The sequence below is a fragment of the Jaculus jaculus genome, chromosome 2 (assembly GCF_020740685.1).
Source record: "Jaculus jaculus isolate mJacJac1 chromosome 2, mJacJac1.mat.Y.cur, whole genome shotgun sequence".
NCBI lineage: Eukaryota > Metazoa > Chordata > Mammalia > Rodentia > Dipodidae > Jaculus > Jaculus jaculus.
Genome location: NC_059103.1, coordinates 106,432,121 through 106,453,601, shown reverse-complemented (window position 1 = coordinate 106,453,601; position 21,481 = coordinate 106,432,121). Strand labels below are relative to the sequence as shown.

The window sequence follows — 21,481 nt, the reverse complement described above, 5'->3', positions numbered from 1 at the left end:
ACTGTATCTTGGTTCTTCAAGATTCTTCCCTGGGAAATTCACAGATGAGGGGGTGGAAAGATGGCTAGAGCCACAAGTTGGGTCATTATACACAGAGACATTGCTTCTTACACATAACTGATGGCTAACCCCACAATGCATGACCCACATTACCCAATGAGGAGGGTCCCTGTGGAGGGGGAAGAACAGGGAAGAAGCTAACCATGGAACTAACATGGCTGTATATACACTGTGTACATAACTAATAATAATAAATAAAATAAGTTCACAACAAAAAAGATTTTTCCCTGGTCATGTCTATTTGCATTTTTTAATGCCTCTCGTGTTTGAACATCAATTTCTCTACATTTGAGAAATTTTCTGCTATAATTGTATTAAATAGATTGTCTACACCTTCAGTGTGTATCTCAGCTCTTTCTTCTATCCTATAGATTCTTATGTTTGTTATCTCAATCAAATCAGAGTTCTTGGACATTTTGATCATGCTCATTCATTTTTTATTGTTGATATTGAATACAGTACTTATCAGCCTTCTCTGTCATCCTTGACATTCTTTCTTAGCCTTGGTAGAGGTGATTGGTGATGTTTCCTGCTGTGTTGTAATTGATTGACTGAGTTTTTCATTTTTATCATATCTATGTATTTTTCATCAAAACCTCAATTTTTGCTGAATTGTTCATCTACATGTAATAGTCTTCATCTCTTCTAATATTGGTTTATCCACTTTGTCACATATCACAACAGTTATACCAGCTTGTTTTCAGTTTATGAACACTTGATAGATTGTTTTGTATCCTTTGGTTCTCAGTCTATGGAATCTTTACCAGTAGGGCACATTTCTTATACACAGAAGGTAATTGGATCTATTTTTTTTTTTTAATCCGGTCAAACAGTTTGTGGTATTTTTATCCATGTTGCTGATTTTCCTGTCAGTTTTCTTTGTTTGTTCATTTGTTTGTTTTCTTCTCACTCTAGCCCAGGCTGACCTGGAACTCACTATGTTGTCTCAGGGTGGCCTTGAACTCATGGCAATCCTCCTACCTAAAGGCATGAGTCACCCCACCCAGCTTATATTCTATTTATTTATTTATTTATTTATTTATTTAAGATAGAGTGAGAGAGCATATGAGAGAGACAAGAGCATGATGTGTGTGCCAGGCCCTCTAGCCACTGTAAAACCCAGACACCAGTGCCACCATGTGCATCTGATTCATGTGGGATCTAGGGATTCAAACCTGGCTCCTCATGCTTCACAGGCAAACACCTTAACTGCTAAGCCATCTCTCCAGCCCTTCCCATCTGTTTTGATGACTTTTTGCTCTGTTGTTGACTGTGTTCTCCAGATCTTAGATTGAATTCAGTATCTGTATCAGCCTCTGTATCCTCTTTCAAGTCACACTGATCATTTTTACCAGAACACTTGTGCAATCTTCATCTAGCATTTTACCTATTTCAATATCTTTGAATTCAGTAGTTAAAGAGTTAGAATCTTTTGGAGGATGAATGTTGACTTCTTTTTAATTTTTTTCATTTCTCCATTGTACTTTATACATCTGCTTGTTCAAATATCTCATTGATTTGGGGGGAGGATTATCTTATGGTTCTATTCCTTCTACCACTTGTATAGGAAAAATCAAACTGCTATAGCAGGAATAGAAAACTATTCAAGATAAAGAGATAAACTTGAAATCACTTGTAGCCACTAATAAATCATGTATGATCAAAGAACTGAAAATTGCAAAACTACCATAGAATGTGAAGTTTAAAAAATATGTCAGGTAAATGTAGAAGTGACATATAAATAAAACCAAAGAAGGATACAGATAAAGAGGGAGACATAAGACTAAATGGATGAAAGGAAAAAGAAGAGTGGGAGTAGAAAACATTATAGAAAGTAATGGAAAAGAGTAAAATGTTATAAAAAAAAAGCTTACAAATAAAAAAATTCATAATAGGAAATGAATTCAAAAATGTAAAAACAAGGCCAGATGTGGTGGCACATGCTTTTAACCCCAGCACTTGGAAACCAGAGGTAAGAGGATTGCCATGAGTTTGAGGCTACCCTATGACTACATAGTGAATTCCAGGCTAGCCTGGGCTAGAGTGAAACGCTACTTCAAAAAAAAAAGTAAGAAAAGATGTAACATAATAACAATATGAGCATTTCTTAAAAATCAGTATTATAAGTTTAGTAGTGTTTTTACTACTAAATGTACAGAGAACGGAAAAATAAAGAAACATAATGGAGAAAAAAAAGAAAGTAAGAAAAGAGATTGCCCACAAGTGGAAAAATGCAGAAAGTAGATGAGTGTCTAAAAGGGGGTAACAAGTAAAAACAACAACAAAAACAATAAAAATCCTGATAAACAAGAAAAAAGGAAACACATGAATAAGATAAAAGATGACCTGTTAGTGTCTCTGTAGGTCCTCAAAAACAAAGCCTGCTAGTTACATCACGCATTCGAGAGGATGTCAGTTGAACTTGTGCATGTTCTGGAGACCAGAAGTTGGTATAAGGTATCTTCCTTGGTCACTCCCTAGCCCCACTTTTTTTGTTTCTTTATTTGTTTGTTTTTGAGGTAGGGTCTCACTGTAGTTCAAGCTGACCTGGAATTCACTGTATAGTCTCAGGGTGGCCTTGAACTCTTGACGATCCTCCTACCTCTGCCTCCTGAGTGCTGGGATTAAAGGTGTGCACCACCATGCCCACCTTCCCCCTTATTTTTTGAGACAGGGTCTATCATGGAATCTTGAGTTCACCAACTCAGCTAGACAAGCCATCCCAAGGATCCTCCTGTCTCATCTCCCCAGAGGTGGGAATACAGATGCACACAACCACACCCCACTTTTACTTTTGCATAGGTGCTAGGGATACAAACTTATGTCCTAATGTGCATTTTACTCCCTGAGCCATTTCATGGGGTCCAGAATTCTATATTCTTTATCATGTGTGTCCACTGAAGTCTCAGCCTGTTTAGATAAGTGTTCAGTTAATGGTTGGACAGAGGTTTCCTTAAGCCAGTAAGTCTCCAGTCTTCATTGAGGTTCTCTGTGGACATATTTATTGGAGGTCTCCTTCCTGTACCTTAGGCTTCCTTTCATACTTGCAGAGAGCCACAAGATTTCCAAAACTAGAGGTAGAGATTATATATGTCAAGTCTATTTTATGTGGTACTTGGTTATCTATTCTACAACTACTTTCATTATAGGATTAGGATAAGTATATTTAATGAGGATAATGGGAGCAGGTTCCTTGCTGTGAAGAATATGAAAAGGGAAAATTAGAATAAATGTGTGGTATTCAACTGTAAGTAAAAGTATTAACTCAAAATTATTAATAGTTAAGCAGTAACTGCAGATTCCTAACTCTCTGTGCCCCCAAGATATCCTAGAAACAATGATGCCTCAATTCTCCAACAAGGGGAAAGAGGGTCCCTTACAAAAATGGCTGACTCCAAGCCTTGGATCAGAGACAAAATAATCCAGAATATCTACTATGCTAGGTCCCAGGAATACTCAAAGAATGAGAAGAATGTATCACAAGGGCACAAGAAGCAGCATGAAAGAGATTCCCAAAACAAAATCTGGTATAATTTAAACCTTGAAGTAAATACTGAGAGCAATAAATTTATGATTCTTCAATGAAAAAATAATTCCTGAAAGTTAAGTAATGCATAAATGTAAATCACAGCAAAATTGATTCTAGTATTAACAGTGGATATTAAAGCCAGTAAGTGAAAATATTAGTGAGATTTTGAAGAGAAATAGAGTAACTACTTAATCTTAGACTAATTCTCCAAATATATTTATAAATTCAAATGGGAAAAATAGTTACTTTATATGAAATAAAACTGGAAAGTACTGCCATTAGTTACCTCATCAGTTATATAATAAACAGACATGCTATATCTCTTTGTATAAGCAATTGGGCATTTGTGCCAAAACTATAGCATGTTATATTAGTATCCATTATTGTTACTATACTATATGCTTAATTATATTAATTATATAAAATAATAATAATAGTTTATAAAATGCTAATCAAAGTATGTAAAAGCCCCAAACTCACCAATATACTGATTTCCATGAATCAAATAGTTTCTGAAAGTGCTGGAGTATAAGTTCAAAGACATTTATAACAGACAGCTATCGTGTATTGAGAGTGAAGAGCAAGAGAAATTCTAAGAATGCTCATTCTTTGCCTGAGGTGATCCATCAAGTGTTCCATAAATTTGTGTTAAATTTCTGCCATTTTCCTGACTGGGTTTTCTTCCTCAAGATCTCACAAAAGTGTGAACACATAGTAGCTTCAAAATACTATGTATGTCTGTCTTGTAATTGTACAAAACCAGGTACATTATCTGTATTCACTGTCAATATTTATGGCTAACTCATGTATTTTACCTTGATGAGTAAAATCTTGACAGCTCAGGCTAACTTTGAACTTTAAGCTCTCAATGAGAAGAATCTTATAAACTATAGTACTTTAGTCAAAGAGAAGCTCCTTTTATATTTCTAACTAATTTGTAGAATAAATAATACATTCTGAGATCCAAATTTCTTATAAAAAAATTTTCATATTTCCTTTCAAATCAGGACAAGAATATCTATATATTTCATACTATACATAGTGGCAGAAACTTCTAGTAATTTAAATCTGCTTTTCTTCTCCCAAGATATTTAGTTAAGACTACATTCCCCAGGCTCCTAGGTGGTTAAAAATGGTCATGAGAATAAACTTTACCTCCCAACTGGACATAGAAACCCTCTCATAGTCTTCCATCTTCTGCCAGTCAGAACTCAGACACATATATGTGAGGAAAAGAAATTCTACTATATGAAGCCACTAAAGCTTGGAAATTTGTTTCTTATAGTTAATATTACATGAAATAAAACATATATAATCATAAGCAACTTTCCAACTAAAATTGTGAAGTGAATTATACTTACAAATTGAGGTTTATAGTATGCTGGACCTATTGTGCTATCAATATCAGGTGGAGAACATTTTATAATACTGTCATCCTCATTAATATGGTAACCATATGACTTTCCACAGGAAGGAATTGAAGGAACATAGACACTTTTAGAAACTGCAGATGTTCTTGAACTTTTCTTCAAACACAAAGTATTTTCATTTTATATTTTATATTCAAAAAAAAACAAGAAAGAGAATGAAAAACCAAATATTACAATATACTCCAAGGCAACTATAATTATTAACAATGAATTTTATAGTATAAGCCAAAAAGTTAGTTTTGTCAAAGTAACTTAAAAGACTGAATTCAAGTTTTAGTTCATCTTATAAAACTAACTGAACAATGAGTATTAAAACCATCAGAAGAACCTAGGATTCTCTCTTATTCTGGTCATATATTTATCTTGTTAAATAAAAAAATATTATTGATTTTAAAAAAATGCAACATAACAGCCACATCACCTGCTATTATAGTATATCCCTTACAAAAGCAATCTTTAAGGCCAGGCATGGTGGTGCACGCCTTTAATTCCAGCACTCGGGAGGCAGAGGTAGGGGTACCACCTTGACTTTAAGGCCATCCTGAGACTACATAGTGGTCATAGCTCAGCCTGAGCTAAAGTGAAACCCTACCTTGAAAGACCAAAAAAAATCCTTAGCTCTTCAATAATTTTCTTGGCTCGATTCTTTGCAACTCCTGACTTGTTTCCACATTGTCTACAACTTGTATAAATGTGCTAAATTACAGAGACTACAATGCAGGAAAATGTCAATATTATAATGCTAAAAGAAATTAAAGAATACAAATGTATTATAAATATAACTATGTTTATTATACATGAAAGTACAATCATAAACCATGTACTATGTTACTGAAAGAGCCTATGACTAAATTAAATTATTAATGTCAGGGTCAGAAGTTTTAGATTGGTTAACCTGTTCCCAAAATGGACTTTAATATAAAATATTTTATAACTTAAGTATAAACAAGAAGTAGCAGCACATAGTAGAAACAGCAACATAAAAATATATCAAATAAAAAATGTTAGCATGTAAACCATTTAGCTATCTAGAAAATGAACTTGAGATTATATTGATCCCTATAATTTCTGGTAAAGAAGCACTATCATCATATGCGCATATCCCCATATAAAATCATGTGACATAAAAAATTTAGCACTGACAGAATTTCTGTTTTCATCACTACAGACAAATATTGTTGTTTCAGTGACACTAATAATATTAATTACAAAATTCAAAGAGGAAAGAACTAAAGTACGAAAGTACTTTAAAAAGTATTTGCATGTTACCAGAATTTCTAAAACAGTCTTTCCTTCCACCAGCTTCTAGTACTATAGTTCTCCCTAACATCTTGTACAATAAACATTCCAAAGGACAGGTTACTTACCTAAACATACCATCTACCAAACACCTCAATGTGTTTTCTACCACTAGAATTCTTTAGATGAGCTTGCAAATCCTTCTTTAAAATCATGTTCAACTGTTTCTCCTGTATCTTCCAAAAATGTTTTAGTTTGTGTTACTAGTGAACATTTCATTAGGACTCTGAGCTATTTCATCAACTAAACTATGCCAAATCTCATTCATTACTATCCAGTTAAAATCATAAATCTCAGGAAGCAGTGATTTGCCTTCCATATATCCCCAGCATCCAATATTATGTTAAATAATATACATTGTCACACAGGAAAATATTTAATAAACCTTTACATGAATAAATGAACATTCATCTATCCTTATGCATGAAACATATCAAACACATACCAAAAACATATCAAAAACATACCAAACACAGGCTACAAAATCTAACCTCATTGTCATTGTACTAACATTCAACTAAGTACTTAGCCTTAAAAAGTACTTAAAGCAGACAACTGCTTAACATGTAATCTGAGCTATGTACAAAACCAAGAAGAAAAACGTCACTCAAAATAAAATGCAACTGAGCCCACACTAAATAGCAATATTTGATCCAGTAGAGTAGGAGTTTGGTGTAAAAAATATTGATTCTTTAACAATAATTTACCTTTCTAAACATATCTCCTATTAATTTCCGACATAAATTCTTCACTGCAAATAAAATAATCTGTTGCTTGTCTCTCACAAAATTCCATATTCATGTGGTTACTCTTGTAGCACTCCATGCCTATAATGCATATTCTAATCCTGCCTTCAAGGTGCATTTCAAAATGATCCACTTTCAATATCCTCTATAAATTATGTCTTCTGTAATACAGCAGTCCTCATTTAAACTATGGCATTTATTTGCATGATCATTCATTTATCACCTATCACATTTTGTCCTGAATTAGAAGCTACATATATGTTGCCCATCTATATTTTCTGCTTTCTTACCTCAGTAAATGATTTTTTAATGTTTTTGTTTTGTTTTGTTTTGTTTTGATTTTTTATTTTTGTTTTGTGAATTCTGAAAATAGAACCCAGGTCCTCAGGCAAGCACAGGGCGTCACACATGTTAGGCAAGTGCTGTCTATCACTGAGGTACATCAGCAACCCAGGAATCATTTTGTTAATTTCATTGTTTTTTAAAATTTACTTAGTTATTTGAGAGAGAGAATTGGCACACAAGGGCTTCCTGCTGTTGCAAACTAACTTCACATGTGTGTGTCACTTTGTGCATGTGGCTTTACATGAGTACTGCGAAATGGAATCTGGGCCATCAGACTTTGCAAGCAAGTGCCTTTGACCACTGAACCATATCTCCAGCCCTAATTTCACTGTTTTATTAGGAGTACTTTAAATAAAGCCTCTATAAATAAGTAAACTAAACTGAACATAGATAAAGATGGTTAGGTTTTTGTTCCAAAAGATGGTTTTTAAAATATCCCTTTCTTCCTATTCACTGTACACACTGTTATTATAGATTGACCAAAAGCAAAACAGAACTCTGAGAGTGCAGTTCAATGGTAGAGCATTTGTCTAGCAAACTCAAGGCCCCTAGATTGTAATATTAAAAAAGAATAAATAGGGCTGGAGAGATGGCTTAGTGGTTAAGCGCTTGCCTGTGAAGCCTAAGAACCCTGGTTCGAGGCTCGGTTCCCCAGGCCCCACGTTAGCCAGATGCACAAAGGGGCGCATGCGTCTGGAGTTCGTTTGCAGAGGCTGGAAGCCCTGGCACGCCCATTCTCTCTCTCTCCCTCTATCTGTCTTTCTCTCTGTGTCTGTTAATAAATAAAAAAAATTTTTTTTAATTATTTAAAAAAAAGAATAAATAGTAAAGTAAGATGCTAACACAATTTAAAACTAAGATTTATAAACATCATTAAGTATTCATTTTTTATAAACTAAATACAATAAGATACCAAAAATCTAATAAATTTTATAGCAAGGCTTTTTAATGTTTTCAATATCAAATAAAACATTAAAGTTTTCTACTTGATTCTATTTTAAAACAGTATCATTTGAAGCAAAATTTAAAATAGAAACACACCAACTGAAGACAGTCTTTAGCTTCTAGTATTTGTCTTTTCATGATAGCTAATGTTCTAGGATAAGACAGGTGATAACTTGCAGGTCCTGGATTATCGGAAATAATCTCTTTAAAACGTTTTTCTCGGTTTTGCAGACTACGGCATCCTTTTATATAATGCTAAATTAGAAACAAAAATTACAAAATGATTAAAAGAAATACTTTACAATTAATTCCTATTTAATAAATATAAAATGTTATTAACAAATAGTTTTGAAATCAAATCTGAGGAACACCTTCAACCGAAAACACAGTCCTTTAAAAGAGTATAATTACATGATAAATATAGTTGTGAGTTTTAACATGAACTTGGACTAAAATTTATTGGACTTTAGAACACTGTGAGCAAACACAAGAAAATGTAGTTTAAAACAGCAGTGGAAGACAGATGTTCTCAAAGCTGTAGAGAGAAGAAATAGGATGCTTTGTAAGCCACTGGGAAACTTACACATGTGAATGAACTTCAAAATGCTAGCATTCAAATTCTACTGAAAAAGCAAATCTTCAAAGCTTGCTTAGGATAATTTTCACAAATAACATAGTGCTTATTTCTAGAGAATTTTATGAAGGTTTATTGGAAAAGCTTGGCTTTGGGCTAAGATTTGTCTTAAACATTCTTTATTCCTCGAGCACAGTGTAAGGAAAATACCATGGCTCCCCTAACCACAAATCTGGATTAACCCACATCACTATACTATAACAGGGTATAGCCAATTCAGTCCAATAAAATCCAAACAAGTTTATTAGAAAAGCCCTGATATTCATGATAATGAAAACAGTGATCTTCAGAAATGTGTTGCTTCTGTACAAGAATGGGGTCTACTTAAGATATTTTTGTCACAGAACTTTAAGGCTATTGCAGAAGCATGAGACTTATGAGATAGCCCTGGTCATGTCCTGAACTATGGCCAAAAAAAAAAAAAAAAAAGAACAACTCAAACAACTACCATCTAAATATCTTGTCTGTTTCTATAATTTTAAGTAGGTAAAATTCATTCAGGAGTCCCAGTATCCCATTCTTGCAGGCCATAAGGCATACAACAATGTTTTGTATCTACAGGATGTATAGAATAATGAAGAACAGCCAGTTAGGCAACCTATATTAAATGTGCGTTATCTATTTCAAATTATAAAATATAGATGGAAACTGGAAAGGAAAAATGGGATAGAAAAATATGACACATGGCATTTCAGACTTAGAAGAAAAAATGTAATTTTGGGGTTTTGTGTAATTGTTTTTGAGACAGAGTCTCACTATGCAGCCCAGTTTACTGTCAAACTTTCAACACTGAGATCTCAAGTTGTAGTAGACAATCTCAGGTCACTGAGATGCACTTCCAAACAGGAAACATTCATGGAGGAAGGGATATTTATTGAATGTTACAAATCCAAAGGAAGTTCCACAATGGCAGAAGAAGCTGGCCCTCTTTCACAGGACCAAGGAGGGAGAGAGAGAGAGAGAGAGCAACAAGCAAAACCCCAAAGCCACATCACATGCAAAATCATTACTGGGGAGCTCCACGCAGTTTGCATATCTTTGGACTAGAATAGCAAATCCACCACCACACCTTAGGGCTGGACCCTAAAATCACCCAGTGACACCTACTCCATCCAGGTGCCTGGAGGTCTAAACTACAAACTAATAAAACACTGAATATATTGGGGGCCATCTATTTAAACTACCACCAAGTATATGCCCAGTTAGGAAAGTATGATTTGTATTAACTGGGATAATTCAATTTACCTGTGCTTCTGAAACATCATAGTCTGCTGGGCCTGGAACAACTTCATCAGGGTGGGAGAAACCAGTAAAAGCACTTTGTCTGGCAGCTGAAGAAAGAAATGGAGCACAGCCACCTGTTTAAAAACAATCATGACTCTTTAATAAGATAGGAGTCCAAAGATTGCAGAGAAAAAAATGCTTTCAAAATATATACAATAATTTAGGGCCCTCAACCTTGAGACTATGCTTTCAGGACTAACTGCTAGCCACAGAAGGTTTTACATTTCAAAAATTCTAACATAAGATCAGAATTTTTATGAGTATATATTAACTATAAAATCTACTGGACTACACATACTGAACAACAGAAAAAATAAATAAAATAAATAAAGATACTGTGCCTTCTAGGTATATTTGACATTTTAGCTTTAAAAATAGGTCTTCCACATAAGATCACTGCCTTCTATTTTTAAATGGCACATGTAAATTATAGAGCACAGCATTTATAAATTTATAGACAGGGTTAAGGACATAACCCAGTGGTAGAGCACCTTCCTAAAATTGACAAGACTAATCCCTAGGACCAATCACAAAAATTGCTGAAATATCCTAGAATGGTGAAGAGAGTTTACAATGGGTTGACAGCAGGTAATGTCTCCTTCCCTTGGCACATAGTTGGTGCTCATTAAAAATTTCGGGTTTTTTTTTTTTCTTTTCTATGTATTCTTTTTATGTACTTGGCACAAAGAACATATATTATGTTCACAATTTTGTTTTTCAAAGATAGATATGCAACTGAAAAAAAGTGTTCTGAATATTATTAAGAAAATATTAGTTTATGCAAGCATTGCTTTTTTACTGCCACTTCTATGAGCACATGTCTTATATCTCATTTGTGATATAGCTGATACATAAATGTACATTATCTTATTGAAGCTGAATTCTCCCAAGAACTATATAACATAGTCAGTATAACTTGCTGTTGCATGACTTTCCTGAGTAGAGGAGGATAAATTCTCAATGAAGCTTAGCTTGGTGAACCACTGAGTTTATTGGGGTAGTTTTCAGGAGAATGTGTGAGAGGTTACTTACATAAAAATCAGTAACTCAAAGTCAGATATGTAACCAGTAAGGCTGCCAGGGCCTGCATAACTGCTCACAAATGCTGCGTCCTTGGAGTTCTCTGAAGAAGTTGAAGGCCTGTCCATGTAAGTCTTCCCTCCTCCAGTAATTGTTTGTTGTTTTTAGAACCTAGGAGAAGGCTTCCTAGTCTTATAACTTTCACGAGATTCTTAACTCATATAAGTTCTATGAGTTTGTTGAGTAGTCAGAGCATCCATTGTCCTGCAGGAGGGAATGCTTCAATTCCAGGAAGCAGCTACACCCACTAACCACAAGTTCATACCAAGTCAAACTGTCACAGAGGAAATAGTTACTTTTGCTTGTTCTTTATTCCCTAGCCATTATGCTTCATTGATGTTGTTGGCATATATTCAATAAAGAAAAAAGTCAGTATTATAGCTAGCATGTGCTATTTGATAGGGTTGGAGTGAGATCTCTTCCACAGTCCCTACTCTTGGGTACTGAGGTTTGTTTTGTTTTCCTTTGTTTTGTTTTGTCAAGGTAGGGTTTCACTCTAGCCCAGGCTGACCTGAAACTCACTATGCAGTCTCAGTGTGGCCTTGAACTCATGATGATCTTCCTACCTCTGGCTCCTGAGGGCTGGGATTAAGGGTGTGCACCACCAAGCCCAGCTGAGCTTTTTTTATTATTATTAAGAATATACTTTGGGGCTGGAGAGATGGCTTAGTGGTTAAGCACGTGCCTGTAAAGTCAAAGGACCCCGGTTCAAGGCTCCATTCCCCAGGACCCACGTTAGCCAGATGCACAAGGGGGCACACACGTCTGGAGTTCGTTTGAGGTGGCCGGAGGCCCCAGTGCACCCATTCTCTCCCTCTCTCTCTCTCTCTCTCTCTCTCTCTCTCTCTCTCTCTCTTCCTCTTTCTCTGTCGCTCTCAAATAAATAAATAAAAATGATAAACAAAAAAAGAATATATTTTGTGTGGATACATCATCACATGTTGGCACTGTATTTTCCCTTGTTCCTGCCCCCATTCCACAAGGGACCCTCCTCAGTGGGGTTAATTTAGGGAGATTTTGATAAATATATCCCCTTTTTAGCCAAAAACTAGTGAGAATTTGACACGGGAGAGCATAATCTTTGTCTTCATAGATTTCAGACCTGGTTCCCAGTTCCAGATAGGGGTCCCTTTCCACTGAACATATCTCTTAGTCCATCTGAAGCCACTGACTAACCACCAAGGCTGTGTGCCACCACTGTACTGGTATGTACATCTTGTCAAGCTAGTTGCTTCTGAGTAGCTTAGACCCCTGATTGCTCACACCATTGTTGGCCTATTTTCCCCAGCAGCTCATGTAGCTTTTCAGCAGTAGATGTGCTAAATGTCTGGGGACCTGCTCTCTTCCAGATTTCAGCCAGCTTTCTCCATGTTCTGTGTCAGCAGCATGTGGGGACTTCAGCAATAGGGTCTTACCTTTTACTTCCGAAGAGTAATCAAGTGCTTTGACAGAAGCCTGTCTTATTTTGGGGACCTCGTAGGTCTCTATAGTCAACTGCTCAATGTGGATCACAGCTATTTTTGGTACTGCAAGTTACAGGTCAGAACCAAGTTTTTAAGATTAGGCTTCATCCCACCTTCTCCAGGGCCTTTCTTTTCAGGTGTTCCCCCTATACTCCTGCTGAAGAAGTCTACCTTCAAGGCTAAAGGTTTCTATGGTACCAGTTCATTTTGGGTTTAGTTTTGTGTTTATTTCTCTCCACTCTCCCCTTCCCCTCCCCCACAAACCCTTACATCCTATTGTCTGTGACTCAAGTTGCCTATCCAGTATCCCAAGAACTTAAGCTGATCCACATTAAAAACCAGCGATGAGTGAGAACATGCAGTTAGTCTTTCTGTGATTGTGTATGTTCAATGAGTATGATCTCTTCTAAGCCCATCCCTTATCTTACAAATTTTGGTGTGTTGTTTTTTCTTGCCACTGAGTAGATGTGTAAATATACTATAACTTCATTATCCATTTGACCAATGATAGGCACCTGGGTGATTCCAGTTCTTAGCTATTATGAATTGAGCAGCTATAAACATGGTTGAGCAAATATCTCCATAAATTTTGCATGATACTTTCACTGGATTCAGAAGTTTAGTTTGGAAGCTATAGCTTTGAAGTGTTCTGTTCCAGGTCCTTCTGGCTTTCAGGGTTTCCAATGAAAAATCTGAGGTAATTCTGATGCAATTGTCTTTGTATGTAGTGGGTTCTCTCTTGCTTTTAGCACTCTCTCGTTGTTTTCATTGTTAGGAGTTTTAACTACAAAGTGCCTTGCAGAGTTACTTCTTTGGTCCTGTCTGTTTTGTGTTCTCTGAGTTTCTTGTATCTGGATGGGCTGCTCTTTTGTGAGATTAGGAAAATTTTCTTTTTTTTTAATATTTTCTGTCCATTTTTTATTTATTTATTTGAGAGTGACAGACACAGAGCGAAAGACAGATAGAGGGAGAAAGAGAGAGAATGGGCGCGCCAGGGCTTCTGGCCACTGCAAGCGAACTCCAGACGCGTGCGCCCCCTTGTGCATCTGGCTAAAGTGGGACCTGGGGAATCGAGCCTCGAACCAGGGTCCTTAGGCTTCACAGGCAAGCGCTTAACCACTAAGCCATCTCTCCAGCCCTAGGAAAATTTTCTTCAACAATTAGGTTGAATATGTTCTCTATGCCTCTGGCCCGGATTTTTCCCCTTTGGGTATACCCATGATCCATATGTTTGGTCATTTTAGGATATCTCACAGTTCCCTCATATTTTGTTGCATGACTTTTTGAACTTAGCAAAGTCTTTGGACTTCCAATCAATTGCTTTTGCCTTGTCTTCCAGCTCAGAGGTTCTGTCTCCCACAGGTGTGACTCTGTTGGTGAGGGGTTCTAGAGAGGTTTTCAAAAGTTCTATTTAACTTTTTTTTCTGTTGTAGTTTTTTGCATCATGTCTATCTCTTTTTTGACGTAGAATTTCAGTTTAAGATCTGATTGTTTTATGCTTTTTGGAATTCATTCTTGCATTTAATTATGTCTTCATTAAGCTTAATTGGGTGGTTATGAGCTCCTGTATTTGTTGACTCACCTCCAATTCATTTATCTCTCTTTTAAGGCTTTTCAAGTTTCCCTCAATTAAGTTATGCTTAGCGATAAAACTAAATGCTCTATGAGATGATTCTGTTAAATTTCATCTATGTGATTTTTGGTGTTTTCGTGGTTTGCTTCCAATTCAGCAATTCCTTTGATCAGGGTCACATAGCTTGTTGTATTTTCATTTTGGATTCAATTTCTGTTGTTTTCTCTATTATTTCTTTGGAGGCTTCCATTGTGGGACTAGGCATCTTTGGTAGAGATCTCTCAGTTTCCTAACTTTTATTGGGATATTTTGCATTGTGATCTACCCATTTCAGAGTAAAAGTCTTATGTTATTGAGAAGGAAGCAATCTGTTGTCCATGTAGGATCTTCAGTGAGTGTTCTGTTTTAAATGTGAAACAGACTGGGGTAGGATGGGATTCTAAGTGCAGAATTGCAAATTGTAGAGACTGCAAGTTCATCAAAGTTACCTGAGGAACTTGGAGGTGGGGGACTGTGAGCTCAGGCCTACTCACTCCACTTGCATGCACTCTTCAGCACAAAGAAGCCAAGAGTTGGGGAACCAGGAGCCAGGAAGCTAGGGAGCCAGGAGCAAGACAGCAGCTCTCCTTAGTGCTCAATGAACCCATTGGCTCAGAGGAAGAGATGTTTGGACCCCAGGGGGCTGGTCAATCAGGAAGCTAGAGCAAAAGGCCACTTCTGTAGTATGCATACATGGTCCAGGCCACCCCCAGTCAGCAGCAGTGATACCAGGACCTGGGAACTGGGAAGTAACCAGGATCTCTGGACTACTCACTCTGCGTGCATACCCTCCAGAGCAAGGGACCCAGGAGTTAAAGACCCAGGAGCCATTCAATCAGGAAGGCAGAGCAAAGGGACCTGTTTCTGTAGCAAGCACACGGCATCCAGGCTGCCCTAAGCTAGCAGCTGGGGTACCAGGACCAGGAACTATGAGGTGGGGAAAGAACCAGGAGCTCTCACTTACTTACTCTGCACACACACCCTCTGGAGCAGGAGATATGGAAGTTGGGGACCCCTGAGTAAATATGTCTTTTTTAAAAATTTTTATTAACATTTTCCATGATTATTAAAAAATATCCCATGGTAATACCCTCCCTCCCCCCTGAGTAAATATGTCTTGATAAAAGCTGAGTGTGGTGGTACACACCTTTAATCCCAGCACTTGGGAGGCAGAGGTAGGAGGACCACCCAGAGTTCAAGGCCACCCTGAGACTACATAGTGAATTCCAGGTCAGCCTGAGCTAGAGTGAGACCTTACCTCTAAAACCATATACATATGTGTATGTGTGTGTGTGTGTGTATGTGTGTGTGTGTAAATATGTATATATATATACATATATATATATATTTCTTGATAGCCTAATGCTAAACAAAGGTTTATTTTATACATCCAAGATCTAAACTTCATTGATCAAGCACTTTTAACAATAGATAAATATGTACAGATGACTACTGACAGCCTAATTTCTAATACATTCAATAACAATATTGAAAAATATTAATATGGTATAAGCAACATGGATAGTAAAGAATATATGAGAAAGATAGAACAGCTACATTTAACAGGCAATTAAAAAGTGAAAATGAGGACCTGAATACTAAATCACTAATGGAATTTTTAATTTTGAAAATTTTACAGTTGTTTGGTAAAACTGGGAACCCCAGCATACCAGTGGAGCATTCCAAATGAAGGTAAGTAAACAAAAAATAAGCAACAGATTTCAAAGTACACACATAAATATATACTTAAAAAAATAAACCAAGGTACAGAATGTAGAAATGAATCAAATAAACTTCCACATCTTTCCAAGAGGTGGGAAAATGATCCCCATATAGAAAAGAAAAGTCAATAAATAGAAATAGATTCAGAAATCAAAGATGGAAATTAGCAGACTACAAGGACACTAGAGATCTATTATAAATATTCACCTATTCAACAAGGTAGAGAAAAGATGAACCCAAGAAAAATATAAACAAAATATATAATAAAGCCAAGTCAAACATCTAAAATAAAATATGCACTGAATGGGACAATTTTATGTATATTAATACAACATTTTTCAGGGGCTCAGGAGATGGCTCAGTGGATAAAGCAATAGTCATGCTAGCATAAAGATCTAAGGTCAGATCCCCAGTACCCATGTAAATGTCAAGTAGGTATGCCAGCCTGTTTGTAATCCCAGTGCTTAGGAGGAGAAGACAGGGTATCCTCAGAGTAAGCTGGGAAGCTAAATTAACTGAATTGGTAAGTCATGCATCAGTAAATGGGGGAGGTACCCATCATCAACCTCTGGCCTCTACATGCACGCATGTACACATGCACACACACATACTCACATATACCAACACATGTGAAAATCAATACACACATCCTCACATACCATACACACACAAAAAAAAAACATTTTCCATAATTTAAAAATAAGTGACTATTTAATTTTTTTGTTTATTTATTTATTTGAGAGTAACAGACAGAGAGAGAAAGAGGCAGATAGAGAGAGAGAATGGGCGTGCCAGGGCATCCAACCACTGCAAACGAACTCCAGTCGCATGCTCCCCCTTGTGCATCTGGCTAATGCGGGTCCTGGGGAATTGAGCCTCAAACTGGGGTCCTTAGGCTTCACAGGCAAGCACTTAACCACTAAGCAATCTCTCCAGCCCTAAGTGGCTATTTAAAACAAAGATATTTTAAAAATAAAATGTATGTTCATAATAATACAATGGATGAGGTAGGGAAAATAGAGGTATATCGTTATGAGACTCACATATGTGAAGTTATACCATATTATTTAGAGGTAGACTATGATGTTAGAAAGGAATACTGTAATAACAAGGCAATCTCTTAAATATCATGCAAAGTAAATTGAATAAGCCAATAGAGGAGATTTTTAAATATTTATATCTTTAGTATATTGTACAATATGTGCAGTGTGTGTACAGAGGTATGCTTGTATGTATACCCTGTGCACACATATAAAAGCCAAAGGAATGTGTTGGTTATCCTTCTCTATCAACCTTTTGACTTATTTCCAAGAGACAGTCTCTCAGTAAATCTGGAACTCATCACTTTTCAGGTATACTAGCTAATCTGTGAGCTCCAGTGATCTGTCTCCCTTAGAGCTGGAGTTATTGGCATGTATAGCTATGCTCAGCTTTTATGCAGGTGCTAGAGATTAAATCAGGTCATCATGCTTACACAGCAAGAGCCTTTACCCACTGAGCCATTCCCCCCAAACCCCAACAATTTTTTTTTTATTTTTACTTTTTGGTTTTTCAAGGTAGGGTCTCACTCTAGCTCAGGCGGACCTAGAATTCACTATGGAGTCTCAGTATGACCTTAAACTCATGGCAATCCTCCCACCTCTGCCTCCCAAGTGCTTGGATTAAAGGTGTGTGCCACTACGCCCAGCTCAACAATTTTTTTTTTTTAAAGTATTCAACTCATGCAGTGTAGGTAAGGAAAGAGGCCAAGAGAAGCAAAATGAAAATGTGAAGTAAGTAAAAACAAATACCAAGAAAAAAATATAAAACTCAACTATATTGAAAAGTGCTACTTAACAGGTAGAAATGATCAAATTGAATAATAAACGACAAACCAACAAGAATCCATCTTAAACCACAAAAGCACAAAGTTTGTGTGTTATCAATGTAAAAACGTCTCCCACAGCCTCAAGCATGCCATGGCCATCCACACCTGAACTCACACACACAAACATGCACACACACACACTCCAAAAAAAAAAAAAAAAAAGTTGAGCATGGTAGTGCATGCCTTTAGTCCCAGAAAGCACTTGGAAGGCAGAGGGAAGAGGATCACTGTGAGTTCAAGGCCATCCTAAGACTACATAGTGAATTCCAGGTCAGCCTGGGCTAGAATGAGACCCTACCTCAAAAAAAAAAAAGGACAAAACAAGGCGAGAAAGCTAAGCTTGGGGCCCAAGAACATAGTTCAGTTCATGGAGAGCTTGCCTAGAATGCACAAAGTCCTGGGTTCAATCTTCAGTCCTACAAAATCCAAGAGTAATGACACATGACTGGATTCCCATTATTTGAGAAGTAGAGGCAGGAAGATTAAAAATTCAAGTCATCCTCAACTACAAAAACAGTTCAAAGACAACCTAGGATATATTAGACCCTTTTGCAAGAGAAAGAAGAAAAAAGGAAGGAAGGAAGGAAGGAAGGAAGGAAGGAAGGAAGGGAGGGAAGGAGGGAGCGAGGGAGGGAGGGAGGGAGGGAGGGAGGGAGGGAGGGAGGGAGGGGAGGGGAGGGGAGGGGAGGGGAGGGGAGGGGAGGGAGGGAGGGAGGGAGGGAGGGAGGGAGGGAGGGAGGGAGGGACGGAGGAAGAGATGGGGTAGGGAGGGAGGAAACAGAGATGGATGGAAGAAAGAAAGGGAAGGAGGAAGGGAAGAAGGGAGGAAGAGAGGGAGGGAGGGAAGGAAGGAAGGGAGATCTAAACTCAGGCTAGTTGTGAAGCAGCTATCTTCAGAACATGGCAGAATTTATGGGTTATGGATGTACCCTAAACAAATACAAAATTAATTGTAAAGTATTGAGATTTATAAATTTAAAATTTAAAAATGAGAAAAGATGTTCACAATAGCCCCATTATTTAACATATTACTGGTGACAGAATATTGGTATATATTCTATATATAATGAAAAAAGTATCATTTTAAATATATATATATGAGAGAAATAGACAACAAAAAATCATTGGCATTCATAAAACCTTCATTAAAGTTTTCTATAATTAATTATAATCTTCGGTTAACCAGAGAATGTTTATATGAAATGTTGAGTACAAGTTAAACCACAAGAAAATTAAGGTAGTTATAATGATAAGATCCACAAGTGAAGGGACTTTTCTGTTTTAATTATGACTGCATACTAATGTTACATGCTGCTCAGAGTTCCTAGTTTTCCCAATTTACCTAGGACATGGAACTTTTAGGGCTAAAACTAAGGTAGTCCCACACAAACAAGGGTGGTTGTTCACCTTATCATAATGCTCTGCATAGTATATAGTAATGCTTTAAACTAATCTTTAGTTGTTCATTCAACAATACTGAGTATTTAACTGTGTATATTAGGCAGCAAAGGTTCAATAACAAATAATATAAAAATCAAGTTTCAAATATGGGGAAATCAAAAAATAAATAATTATACTGCTATCAATGTGGACAATCACTAAAATAAGAAGTTTCTCTGGAATTTGGATTGATGAAGTTTGATTTGGAACATAGTAAATTGACATGAGGTGACATCCACACATGATAAATCAACCTGACAGAAAGAAGAAATTAAGAACACAGAAGAAGAAAAGATTTGAAAAGAAAGAAATGAGTTCAGTTTAGGATATATTGAGTTTAAGGTGCCAAGAGCAAAAGATAAATCAAACTGACATAAACAATAAAAGTCCCTTCTGGAAAAGAAGGTATACAGTATGTGATTAAAGGACAAGTTCTACAGCCACAATGACAGCCACAAAGCAAAGGGCATTCTTCATATATAGAAAATAACTAAGTCTTTGAAATAGGTATCCATCTTCAAGGACATTAGTCTACACAGCAATCATATACATACTAATTCTTTAAACTTACATATTGACTATATTCTATCATGTGACGTCCCTATATTCTAGTTGTTAATAAGATAAAATTATCATCATTGGCATATACATACAAGTATATGGATAGGATCAAAAAGCCCTAGTGATTTGGTAGCAAACAAAACATCCCCCAACAAAGAAGAAACCTACAGAAGAAAATAGTTAGGGGGTGGTGCCATCCAGCTGAGATAATATAGAACCCCTACAGATAACAAATATACAGTCACTATGGGATAGTATTCACTTTGTAGGTATAGTTATAAAGCAATGAACTACTGCTTAGACCAGTAATACAGCAGCTCCCCTCCCCTACCACCAGTGCTCAGCTCCAGAGAACAGAGCAGTGGTCCAGGGACCTGGCCATGCAAACTTCAACTGACAACAGGACCCAGGCAGGGCAGAGGTAACTGGGATTACACCAGGGAAGGGTCTCACCTGGTCACAAGCTGACTTGGAACACACAACAGATCAGAAATCTTAACCTGCTTGTTGTCAGGATTAATGGTGTGGGTGGGGCACCACACACCCTAAGGGAGAGTTAGAGGATATGGTTGTCATAATATCTACTCTTGGATAAATACTTTGAGCTGTTTTTCATTGAAAATGTTATTTAGTTAAATCTTAGAATCTACCTGAATTTCGTTCCACTCAGCCTACTTGAATACTCTCATAGCAGGCAAACCCAACACCTAGGGTCACTTTTGTAGATACTCTAGGAGTCTTGAAAGCCACACCTAATGCCTTAAACTCCTACCCTGAAGTTATATATTATAAGATTGACTGATACATCTAATAATACCCAGCTAACTAGAAAATCCAATCATTAAATAATCCAAGATGCAAATATATATATAACACAAGAAACACCAAAAATCAAGACAATATAAATCCACCAAAAAGTATTAATACATACATTAATACAGTGAGAACAAGTTAGAGGAAATGCCTGAGAAAGATTTCAAAAGAATGATTATAAATATGTTCAAAGAAGTCAAAGAAGAAATCAAAGGAATCAAAGAGGAAATGAAAGAGGAAATCAGAGGAATCAAAGAAGACAAAGGACACCAATTTAATGAAATAAAGAGGACAATACCAGACATAAATAAGGAAACAAAAATAAGAAAAACCAGTCAGAATTACTAGCAATGAGGAATACAGTTAATGAAATAAAAAACTCTGTAGAAAATCTCACCAGTAGAATGGATGAAGGAGAGGACAGAATATCTAAGCTAGAAGACCAGGTGGCAAATCTAACACAGTCCAAAAAAAGGGAAAGATAAACTAATAGAAAAGTATGAGTAGGAATTTCAAGATATTCAGGACACTATGAAAAGATCAAACATAAGAATTCAGGGCATAGTAGAAGGAGAAGAATTTCACTCCAAAGGCATAGTAGGTGTCTTCAACAAAATCATAGAAGAAGGGCTGGAGAAATGGCTTAGTGGT

General features: G+C 36.6%; 1 protein-coding gene across 1 annotated transcript in view; it reads right to left on the bottom strand.

Annotated features, from left to right (window-relative positions):
• Positions 1 to 21,481, bottom strand: part of Stpg2 (sperm tail PG-rich repeat containing 2) — a 447,430-nt gene that overhangs the window by 410,567 nt on the left and 15,382 nt on the right. The window contains exons 2-4 of the mRNA XM_004661543.2: positions 10,234 to 10,346; positions 8,472 to 8,609; positions 4,951 to 5,115 (exon numbers count right to left, since the gene is read on the bottom strand). Coding sequence (XP_004661600.2) covers positions 4,951 to 5,115; positions 8,472 to 8,609; positions 10,234 to 10,346 — 416 coding nt within the window. The remainder of the gene's footprint in view (positions 1 to 4,950; positions 5,116 to 8,471; positions 8,610 to 10,233; positions 10,347 to 21,481) is intronic.